Source organism: Neodiprion lecontei, chromosome 2 (assembly GCF_021901455.1).
Source record: "Neodiprion lecontei isolate iyNeoLeco1 chromosome 2, iyNeoLeco1.1, whole genome shotgun sequence".
Classification (NCBI taxonomy): domain Eukaryota; kingdom Metazoa; phylum Arthropoda; class Insecta; order Hymenoptera; family Diprionidae; genus Neodiprion; species Neodiprion lecontei.
The window spans coordinates 42,758,456-42,770,483 of record NC_060261.1 but is presented as its reverse complement, the minus strand read 5'-3'; the positions used below and the strand labels follow the sequence as shown (position 1 = coordinate 42,770,483).

Genomic DNA, 12,028 nt, shown 5'->3' with positions numbered 1-12,028 from the left:
TCACAATTTAATGGCACACCTGTTAATTACGACTCGCAATTTAAATCTATTTCACTTGCAAAAAAGACAAAAAACACTTTTCTGTTATCATTAATGGAAACACTAAAAGATTTACATCACGTGTGTGTGCAAATTCGTTGATACGAAGACGTAAACGATAAGAGGATCGAGTGAACATCGGCCATAATGTAAATATTTGTAATATTTATTGAAAGTAGCGTATAGGACAATTCAAAGTAGATTAGTAATTAATTAGTTTAATTGGAAATACTGGTACATAAATTGATTTGATGAGTGGGAGAAAAAAAAAAGTACATTATTTTTTAGTGTGATAAGAAAATAGTCCTAGTCAGTAATGTTGTATCTTTAATAAACAAAGGAAGAAAAATGCGTAAAAATACATACAAAATATATACATATATATACCTATATATAACTATATAGGTATATGTATTTCTTGCCAAACTCTGTAAAGCGGCTCAATTTTGAAGGTATATTAGATCAGCGAACGTGATTCAATGGAACTACGTATTGGGAAGAAGATGAAAATTATAAAAAATAGAGATATGAAATGTGACACTACGTTTGGATTTTAGAAAGTAAGAGTAATAACAGGCATAATAATAGAATTATGAAAATGATTTGAACCTTGCTAAGACTGTCGTAATAGTAAATGGGATCAATTCAATATTCTCTTGAATAAATGAATTAACGATTGCACTCAATTTAGAATCCCGTATGATTTTTATTTATCTTAATTGTTGTTTTTTTTTTCACTAATTACCGTCAACATGAGCGAGTTAATTGATATAATTGTAATTCGAATAAAGATAACAATAATAATTAAATTTAAGATTGTTGAATTCTAAAATCTAAATACATCGTAGCCTATTATATAGCGTTTGTTGATAAAATTTGTTGTAACTGTTCGTCAATTCGCACCGAAATATTTAATCCAAGTATTGAACGATCCGAATTTCGGCAATCCGAGGAATTTTATACACATATTATCAATTCTTTGAAACAAGTACAATTCCATTTGAGATCTATGAAACCGGTTTTCGTTTACGAATTATTTTAGATACGAAAATATATTTGCATATAATATATATTTAAAAAATTTAATAAATAATATAATTTATAGAAATAATTATTCTGTAGTTCCTGCATTTATTAAAAGCGTACTGTTGCAATTTTGGCCTACTCGTAGCAAACGTGTCATACTAAACCTTCGACACACATTACATATATCGACATTAGGAAATACAGAGTATCAAACACAGGTGAAATTAAAGAATTAACTACATACCTGACTTGTATGTACAAAATACTGTCGACTGTTTTGATTCTCTGTGATGACATTAAAAATCGATTACAATTTATGCAATTTTTCTTTTCTCTTCTTTTTTTTTTTGTTCAACAAGAGGTCTACACTTAAGAATAAACATAGAGGCTATCCGAGCGTAACAAGATTAAGATTTGTAACACTTTTTTATGTGTGGAGAAAAATACAATGTTAAACGTAAGAGTAATTCATTATTTGATCCATTTACAATCAAACGGTTTTTGTTTATTATTATTATTATTATTATTATTATTATTGTCTCTTAAGTGCGATAATCCAAACTTTATTCCTACTATTGTAATGATACACAAGTACTGTAAGAGAAGAAATAAAATACGAATTACTACGTCATTGTATAAAAATGTTCTTGTTTTATCTCCGTAAAATGGTATAATATTATTTTTGCACTCATTTATTTTGTTTTCGTTTCTTTGGCTCTAAGGGCAAATTCTCGAGCGAAACATGGCAATACTCATGTCTTTCGCGCCTATCATGTCCAACTCCAGCTTTCTAACTGTCCAAGTATACATGTGTAACTCAGTAAAGATCATTTTACCCTTTCAGGGCGATATTTGAATCAGGAAACACACTTCATCGTAAAAAAAGTTATGTACTAAATAGCGAATGGGAGTGATAATGGCTTAGTTATTAATTGATTCGACCTGAGAATCTAGGAAACGTGAAATGGATTGTGTTCAGGTGAAAACAAAAAGTTTAAATTGCAATACTTCTCTGGTCTCCTACATACGATCAGAAATTTGTACTAAATAGCGTATTTGAAAATTGAAACGTCCTTTACGGTTAAAGTGATAAAGAGAAATGAAACTAAAATGGTGTAGCATTTTTGAATTACCGAATATGATTCCTAAATTCGCGGTTGGTGGAAAAGATACATAAAACTCATTTCTGCAACTTGTCCAGAGCCCAAACGTCATCTACAGTCGTTGCATTGAGCGGATAAAAAAGTTCACCCAAAAAACAAAAAGAATTCTTGGAATTTAGATTTGATTCGTTGCTCGAAGCGTATCGGGACTGCGCTTTATCGATTCCTCTCGCAAAATTACGTCGGAATAGTGCACGAAAGAATTTATTCCAGCACTTTTCAAAATCGCGAAAATTTTCGCCAAAAATGCAAAGGGGTTAGCCTTACTTTTTTCTTCATTTTTGGAGCCAAAAATTTGTGGTCTCAGATTCGACTTGTATGACTATTTCCTGACTAATTGGACCCCCAGGAACTCAGAAAACGCAGCGAAAAGAGCGTGGGATCAACAGGGAAGAAGTTACGAAGGAAAAAGCACCTGCTGAAAAATGTCGAAAACACAGCTTCTGGTTTTTCGGCTGTAACTTTTGATCCGCTGCTCGCAGCGTACCGAGACTGCGCCCAATCGATTTCTCTCGCAAAATCGCGTCGGAATAGTGCATCAAAGATTTCTTTCCAGCACTTTTCAAAATCGCGAAAATTTTCGCCAAAAATGCAAAGGGGTTAGCCTTACTTTTTTCTTCATTTTTGGAGCCAAAAATTTGTGGTCTCAGATTCGACTTGTATGACTATTTCCTGACTAATTGGACCCCCAGGAACTCAGAAAACGCAGCGAAAAGAGCGTGGGATCAACAGGGAAGAAGTTACGAAGGAAAAAGCACCTGCTGAAAAATGTCGAAAACACAACTTCTGGTTTTTCGGCTGTAACTTTTGATCCGCTGCTCGCAGCGTATCGAGACTGCGCCCAATCGATTTCTCTGGCAAAATTACGTCGGAATAGTGCAAGAAAGAATCTATTCCAGCACTTTTGGAAATCGCGAAAATTTTCGCAAAAAATGCAAAGGGGTCACTGTTTTAGCAAAAAATCGTTTGCTTCGCAATTCATTTGTATGTCCGTGTTCCAATCAATTGTACACCCAGCAACGCCGAAAATACACTAGAAATACCGTAGAAACAACAGCAGAAAAAAGGCATAAAGGATACAGGGAAATTTATTAATTTATTGATTTTAGTACAGGTTACATGCAGTAGTAAAATTATTATATACCAATATTATTCGTATCGTATTCTTTAGAGGTATGTACATTGCACACGTGTATAGCTCAGAACTTGAACTTTACAACATATACCTCACACCCATATAACCATTCACGCATTCTGCTCAAAGCAACTTATATTGTACTTCTCTTTCCTCATATTCTCTGTGTCTTCAACTTTATAATAACTACTATTAGGCAACCTGTTGAAGTACCGTACACTGTCACGCGAACACTTGTATTAGATTTAAGGCACATTGAATAAACTGTAACTGAACTGAAACAAAAACTTTGTCACTGTGAATTCATAATTTTCCTTTCCCATCCATCTGAAAACTCGGTAGGAATCGGATGCTTTCGGCTGCAATTCTGAATTTCTTGGGCGCAGCGTACTTGGACCGCGCCCAAACGATTCCTTTCGCAAAATTGCGTCGAAATAATGCATTCAAGAATTGATTCCAACATCATTCAGAATCGTCAAAATCACGGCATCCAGAACATCGTAGGACCCACAGCTAAGGAGTCGGACGTACATATTCTCACTGTATGCTAGTGAGGCCTGTGTGTTTTTTCACGTGCATATTATTTTGTGTTATCATTTTTGATCATCCATCATGCGTTCCGACTTATCTAATCTCATATAACACGATTCAATAGCTTGCAGAATCAATGCTTTGTATCGAGCATTAGAATAGATATGAATTATGTGTCAGTTGTGGAAGCAGGTATCAGGAAGAATTTAAACAAGTTGTATTTCCGATGGTTATCCGATGTACTTCGTTCGTTATTCAAGAATGTCGCAGCGCTGCAATGCTGTCCAAACGACTCCTTGTATTGTAATCCTCCCGCATTCAAGGAGTTAGTCATAAGTACAGTTTCAGCGAACGCTTCAATATGCAGTTTCATGTCATTAAACCAGAGTGCACCTATCCAGAGATCCTTAACCTAACTTATCCTTTCTCATAATAGCTACAACTATTTCACGTTTAATTTTTGTTATTGCACTTTCGAGAATTAGGCGACGAATTCGTGTTGCTGAGTCCAATCGGATGGAGCCCACGAAACGAGGTTCACTCGTCGTGTACCAATATAGCGAACAGATCGAAGGTATGTGCAGAGTTACCTGAAACAAGATCTAAAATTAGTGCTTTCTATTCAAAACAAATTTCGAATTATCAGTAAAAATTGTTGATCATACAAGTGCCCCCTTCCCGCACACACGCACGCACGTACATACCTATATATACGATCGTGCACACTAATACGATTTACACGTCCAAACTGTATTTTTCTGGATTTTTTCTACTCGTCCGAACTGGCCTCGAAATCAACATACGCCTACGCACGGAGCATAAAATACCCAGAATCGCGTGTAACGGAGGCCTCGCGACAGGGAGGGAAGGGGTAACCCTAAGGAGAGTGGGAAACGTCGGACGTCGAGACGCCCGATCAAGTCGTGCCGGTACCTCTGAAGACGTCGCACCTTGAGGAATACCCTGAAAATTAACTTAGGTACGATTTCTGTCTAGGCTGCCCCTCTAGCGTCTACTTCTACTCCTACTTCTGATCCTATTCCTACTCCTACTTCTACCCCTGATCCTACTACTACTCCTACTGTTACTACTTCTACTCCTATTCCTACTCCGAGTCCTATTCCTACTACTACTCCTACTTCTACTTCTACTTCTACTCCTATTTCTACATCTTTCTCTGATCCTACTCCTAGTCCTACTCCTGATCCTACTGCTAATCCTACTCCTGACCCTATTCCTACTCCTACTTCTACTCCTGATCTACTACTCCTACTGTTACTACTTCTACTCCTATTCCTACTCCGAGTCCTATTCCTACTACTTCTCCTACTTCTACTCCTACTTCTACTCCTATTTCTACATCTTTCTCTGATCCTACTCCTACTCCTACTCCTGATCCTACTGCTAATCCTACTCCTGATCCTATTCCTACTCCTACTTCTACTCCCGATCCCACTTCTGATCCTACTCATACTCCTACTCCTACTCCTGATTCTATTCCTGATCTTACTCCTACTCCTCCTTCTGATCCTACTCCTATTCCTACTCCTGATACTGATCCTTCTTCATCAAATATTATAAAAATGTTAAACTCACCGAGCACAAATCCTCATCCTCCTTGTCCACCTTGTTCTCCTCGTCCAGCTCGACTACCTCCAACCACCACCAACGACCACCGCTGACCACCTCGGGTTATACCTCGAATACTAATAAATATTACAAGTATTAGATCTCATCAAAAATATTGTGTAAGGATTAATGTAATTTTTTTAAGGTCACATTTTACCCAGAAGTTTATGAGAAAATTATGAAAAATTATTGGAATTTTACTAGCGCATTGATAGCTAATGAATTTGGGCTTGCACGAAAAATGAATTGAAATAATTTATTGTGAACATGACAGGTTTAACCAGAATTACGGAAAATTAGTCCTGAAGGTCGAACGTTACCAGGTCAAGGACCGGGACAGCCAGAACTACGGAGCGCTTCTCCTGGATGTCAAGATCCATCAGGTGGAGGACCTGGACAGATAGAACTACGGAAAATTAGTCCTGAAGTCGAGTAACATCAGGTGGAGGATCTCAACAGCCAAATCTACGGAAAATTAGTCCTGAAGGTCGAACGTTACCAGGTCAAGGACCTGGACCACTAGAACCACGGAGCGCTTGTCTTGGAAGTCGAGTTTCACCAGGTAGCGGACCTGGAGCGCAGGAAGTACGGAGCGCTTGTTCCTGAAGTCGAGTTTCACCAGGTAATGGACCTTGAGCGCAGAAACTACGGAGCGGTTGTCCTGGAAGTCGAGTTTCACCAGGTAGTGGACCTGGAGCGCAGGGACCACGGAGCGCTTGTCCTGGAACTCGCGTTGCATCAGGAAGCGGACCCGGAGCGCAGGATCCAGGAGGTAGAGAACCCGGAACTCGAAATCTGCGGAGCGCGATTCTCATACGTCCTCTCTACTGCGCGGTTGTTACCAGACTGAGGAATTCGGCTAACTGATTTTCGTCTATATAGATCGATGACGTCAAGGGAAAAAAAATTCTAAAATTCTGAAACTGATTGCATCGAGTTGAATAACACGATCGATTTGCTGTTAACTGTGTTGCTTCACCCGTTTCCAAGATCACGAATTTACACATCTAAACTCCTGGAGTCTTTGGAGATTTTTCGAATTTTAAATTGCATCAGTTGGAATCGAGGTTTGGGTAATATTTAGAGTGCAGGCTTTCGATGTTTTTCATATTTTTCGTATAATTCCGCAAACAAAAACACGTTTCCCACATATCAGTGGTAATATCTAACGTTGATAATTTTTCTTAAAGATAAGCAATGGATCATGGGGTACAGAAGACTCCAAGTTTTCGGATGATTTTGCAACCAATCGTTTACTTATTCTTGACATCTATACCAAATTCCAAAGCCACGTATCTGTACTTTTTGGGTTGACACACTTTTCAATTAACAATAATAAAATTCTATCACGCGTACTTGTAACACTAAATATTCCAAAAAAGATCTTTTTATATGGTAAGGGTGATCCCCAAGGATTGCTTTCCAAAAGAGGCAGGCGATACGTTTAATGCAATAGTCAAACTTTTATAAATCCGTGCAAAGAAATTCTCGGGTTATCTTCTTGTTATGTACTACAGTGCAAAGTGTAACTATATTCATTTCAATTTCCTTCGATGCGGAATAACAGATTATAACTACGTGTTCCGACAAAGTAGCGATGTAACGATTCAAATCAAAGTATTACCTCGCGCTTACTACAGTTTCATTTCAATCGCTATTTCAAGTCGTACTTATACATGTACGCATACTCGCGTGCAGTTTTTACTTTCCCATTTTTATCTACGTATTTTCTCGCCTTTGTAAAATATAGATAGTTGTTGGTTATGAAGAACTTCATTTACCGATGTGGTTAGTTATTTGGTTGATAATACGTGAAACTGCTATTGCCCCCAAGTCTAAATATAGTCAGCTGCGATGGCGTATTGCGCATGCGTTATTAGAAAGAGAGAAAGAGAACTTTGTTATCTGCTCGTAGCGTGATTTCGGACATTTTTATTCTATACCAGTGCTGCTGCAGGCGGTCTGTAGATTCATCGAGATTCACTCGTTCGCAAAGAGGTTAATTCGGTCGTCCAGTGTCCGGTGCCATCGACCACCTTACCATTGTTAAATGTAACAGTGATCGTAATTTTATTCGAATATCGCCAGATTAATGTGAGTAAAGTACCACAGAATTTCAATTAATTATATGGGCACCCTTAGTCGAATAGCGGGAAATTACATTCTTGCTTCATTCGTAGAGTAAACCTTGTACTTAACCTAACCGGGCTGAGTATACAGTTTTGCTATTTGGTATCCTTTCCTGAAATATTTACCGTACACCAAGTTGAAGTTGACTTTGTATTTACAACGATTTTATGATAGCACTGAAAAATGAGTTACCACCGGGGAGGTGGTAACAAGCCAAAGGGCTTTGGCTTCGCTGGATTTCAGATGGCTGGAACCAAGAGAAGCGGCGTCAACATTCCGCCACCCCCGAACAACTCAACTCTCAGCAAACAAGGCTATCATACAATGAATTCTATAACCGAGAACGCTCTATCTGCAAACTGGGGGATACCTAAAAAGCGAAGCAAAACTGAGGAAGAGTAAGTGTTGTTCAGTTGGTAGTTACTATTATTATTGAAGTTTCCCAGATAGGATTTAGTTTAAAAAGTAAGTCGATTATAAAATCAATTTACATAATCAGATATTTTGAGGATGATGACGATGCGCCGACTTCCTCATTGGAATATATCCCTGCGCCGGGTTCTCCGACCTACGAACTTATGAAGAAAGACAATCGAAAACAGGAAAGTGACAGTGACGAGGATCCACTCGACGCGTTTATGGCTGGAATCGACGCTGAAGTTAAAAAGAATACATTCGAAGCTGAGCTGGCTGAAGAGATGAGAATGGAAGACAAATCCAAGGGAATCAGAACTGACATCGATGATGAAGACGACGAGGAGAGTTACTACAAGTAATATTTTATTTATAAAAAAGCATACGACGTCTTCCATTCGCTAAAAATTCCATATTGTAAACAATCACAAGAAAGTTCAAAGTGGTGTGATAAAAATGACTGCATTTCGTTTTTCAGATATATGGAAGAAAACCCTACAGCAGGGCTTCAGCAAGATGACTCGGATCAGGAGATTGAGTATGACGAAGATGGGAACCCAATACCACCACCAAAAAAGAAGGACATTGATCCCTTGCCTCCGATTGATCACAGTGAAATAAACTACGAACCATTTGAAAAGAATTTCTATAATGTACACGAGGAGATTGCAAATTTAAACAAGCAGCAAGTCGAGGACTTACGGCAGACCTTGGGAATCAAAGTGACCGGTCCTTCTGCGCCCAATCCAGTCACCAGCTTTGCACATTTCGGATTCGACGATGCTTTGATAAAGTCGATTAGAAAAAACGAGTATACTCAGCCGACTCCCATTCAGGCACAAGCAATACCTGCTGCTCTGAGTGGCCGGGATTTGATAGGAATTGCTAAAACTGGTAGTGGAAAAACAGCGGCGTTTATTTGGCCGATGTTGGTGCACATTATGGATCAGCAAGAACTAAAGCCAGGCGATGGGCCAATCGGTCTGATATTAGCGCCAACCAGAGAATTATCACAGCAGGTAAAATTTGTAGCAACGATAATTTACCGTCAGTTGTAGAAAATGACAAATTATAAACTTTAATAATTACCTGGAAAATTATCTTCTTGCAGATATACCAAGAGGCTAAGAAATTTGGCAAGGTATATAACATACAAGTATGCTGTTGCTACGGAGGTGGCAGTAAATGGGAGCAAAGCAAAGCCTTGGAAGGAGGTGCGGAAATAGTCGTTGCTACTCCTGGTCGAATGATCGATTTGGTCAAGATGAAGGCTACCAATTTGGCCAGAGTTTCGTTTCTCGTGCTTGACGAAGCTGACAGAATGTTTGACATGGGTTTTGGTGAGTGAGCAGCCAGGCGATATCCTTTACATTGAAACATCAAAAGTCATTACTGTTCTGTACAAACAAACTCATTTTTATCACATACAATGTTCAGAACCACAGGTAAGGTCGATTTGCAACCATGTCAGACCAGACAGACAAACGCTACTGTTCAGTGCGACTTTTAAGAAGAGGGTTGAAAAACTGGCGCGTGACGTGCTCACGGATCCTATAAGGATTGTTCAAGGAGATGTAGGAGAAGCTAACACAGACGTGACGCAACACGTTGTCATGTTCAACAGTAATCCTGCTGCCAAATGGTCTTGGCTACTGCATAACATTGTTGAATTTCTCAGCGCTGGTAGTCTACTCATATTTGTAACTAAAAAGGTGCGGAATATTATAATAAACCAACGAGAATCAGTTACGGCAAATAAACACAGGCTACGATCTTTGAGCGTTTTTCAATTTTTGATCTTAGCTAAACGCTGAGGAGGTCTCGAACAATCTAAAATTGAAGGAATTCGATGTTCTCCTGTTGCACGGTGATATGGACCAGATCGAACGAAACAAAGTTATCACTGCTTTCAAGAAACAAGAAATAAGTATACTTGTCGCTACCGATGTCGCAGGTAAGCTACATCTGTGACAGAAATAACGATATTGAAATTTACTATTCAAAGAAATCTCTCAACTGATTTTGCAATTCCCCCTGATTTTTTACGTCGAGATACCTTTTATGAGAACAAAGCAGACGTGTGGTCTGAAGTTTTTCTATATGGTATATTTATCGCAATACTCTTAACTTCAGCTCGTGGCTTGGATATCCCTCACATAAAAACGGTACTGAATTACGATGTGGCGCGCGACATAGACACGCACACACACAGGATAGGAAGGACAGGTCGAGCAGGAGAAAAGGGAACAGCGTTCACTCTGGTCACTGACAAAGATAAAGAATTCGCTGGTCATTTAGTGAGAAATTTAGAGGGAGCGAATCAAGATGTACCGAAAGGTCTGCTCGATCTGGCCTTGCAAAGTGCCTGGTTCCGAAAATCGAGATTTAAAGGTGGAAAAGGCAAAAGCTTGAACGTCGGTGGTGCAGGACTCGGGTTCAGAGGTCGAGTGTCCGATGGAACAAACAGTGGACAGGTTTGTTGCAAACACGTAATTGTAAGTACACGTTTGTACACCGTTAATTCATCTTCAATTCTACAGAGTGGCGGATCCTCGAATCCGGCATCGAAGGACATCAGCGAAGTAGTCAAAAAATTGGAGAGACATGGACCGGGAAGCGATCGACTCTCGGCGATGAAAGCTGCCTTCAAAAGCCAGTACAACACTCAGGTATGATCTTATATTGTAATCGCTGCCACCTGCCGAACCGTTCGAAAATTATTTAATTATTTGTTTGTTTTTTGTTATAGTTCCGTGCGTCTTCGGATCACACGTGGGAGCAAACGATTCAGCCAGCATCTGTCGTGATGCCCCCGCCTCCGCCAATGCTACCCTCTTCTTCACCTCCTACGTCAGCCGCCGGTCTCAGCGAGCAGTCGGAGGGCCAGGAATATCAGAATTCTAACTCTGCGGCAACGGGAGAGAGGCGGAGGGTCAGAAAGAGTCGATGGGAGTGAGTCGGATTAAAATTGCTGCCAAGCCATATCAGTGAGCCCAAATCTACGATTATTCTATCATCGCAAATACACCGACTGCAAAGCCTGTTTTGTTTTATATTATTATAATGAAAATAAATCCTCATTTTACCAATTCTGTGCGAGTCGTGTGCCAATTTGATCCTTAGGTTCCTGTTTAATCATATTTATTGATATACGAAAGATAAAGTTGATTCAACGATCATACATCTTTTACATTAGTTTGTCCTCTGCACGAGTTACATAATTTTCTATTTCCAACAACGATCAGATTTATAGGAAAGGGTTCACAGCATCCAGTAAATGGTCTTTTAGCTTGTTTCGCATTCACCCAAAACTCCTAGCATGATCAATTTACACTCAAGATACAAATGCGATCCGCTATAAGATGATTTAGGGCTCCGCTGTGATCCGCAATATTTATGTATTTGCCAGAGAAACAATAGAATTAGGCAAGATGTACTTCTCAATGGTCAAATTTATACTGCTTGTATTGTAACATATAGTGCTAATCGCAGATTACTAGTTATCTAGTACATCATATTATTTCCGATACAATAATGAGTCGTTTAGATTTATCTCTATTTTTAATATAAAACTGCAATCATAAAAAAAAAAAATGTCTAACCGAGGAGTCAACTACTGTCCAATTACGGAGCAACAACTGTCTAACTATACTTGTTCTAATCTTTATCTCAACATCTCCTGTGAACTTTTGTGGCAATGTATAGAAAGAATAAGGTCATCAGCGGTTAACTCCTCGCAAAAAATTATAAAAAAATTAATATATGTATAATCGTTACGAAAACGTAATGAATATTTGCTTTATCGATCTACAATACATACTGTATGCAGAGAATATGATATTATGTATTCCGTTTCGTATACCCAAGAAATGAAAATGAAAAATGAAAGAAACGCGCTACTTTATACCCATGTTCGAATTTCCTCGGTCAAATATTTCTAATAAATTTCTTTTTTCATATT

At 38.7% G+C, this 12,028-nt stretch overlaps 1 protein-coding gene and 1 long non-coding RNA gene across 3 annotated transcripts; one reads left to right on the top strand and one right to left on the bottom strand.

Moving 5' to 3' along the window:
- Nucleotides 1–3,135: 3,135 nt before the first annotated feature.
- On the bottom strand, nt 3,136–6,037 carry LOC124292691. Its single transcript, XR_006902549.1, has 3 exons — nt 5,844–6,037; nt 5,491–5,600; nt 3,136–4,484 (listed from the first exon to the last, which is right to left on the bottom strand). It is a non-coding gene; the product is annotated as an uncharacterized LOC124292691 (long non-coding RNA).
- Nucleotides 6,038–7,449: 1,412 nt separating this feature from the next.
- LOC107223430 (ATP-dependent RNA helicase DDX42) lies at nt 7,450–11,645 on the top strand. 2 transcript variants are annotated; one of them, XM_015663108.2, is made up of 10 exons: nt 7,450–7,617; nt 7,828–8,051; nt 8,153–8,425; nt 8,546–9,086; nt 9,179–9,407; nt 9,505–9,779; nt 9,871–10,021; nt 10,201–10,541; nt 10,608–10,736; nt 10,817–11,645. In XM_015663108.2, the coding sequence occupies exons 2-10, from the start codon at nt 7,837–7,839 to the stop codon at nt 11,021–11,023; spliced, it is 2,361 nt and encodes a 786-aa protein (XP_015518594.2). In that variant the 5' UTR covers nt 7,450–7,617; nt 7,828–7,836; the 3' UTR covers nt 11,024–11,645. The 2 variants fall into 2 exon arrangements, with proteins under 2 accessions (XP_015518594.2, XP_046586055.1); XM_046730099.1 differs by lacking the exon at nt 7,450–7,617 and having other exon boundaries at nt 7,911–8,051; nt 8,163–8,425.
- Nucleotides 11,646–12,028: the final 383 nt, after the last annotated feature.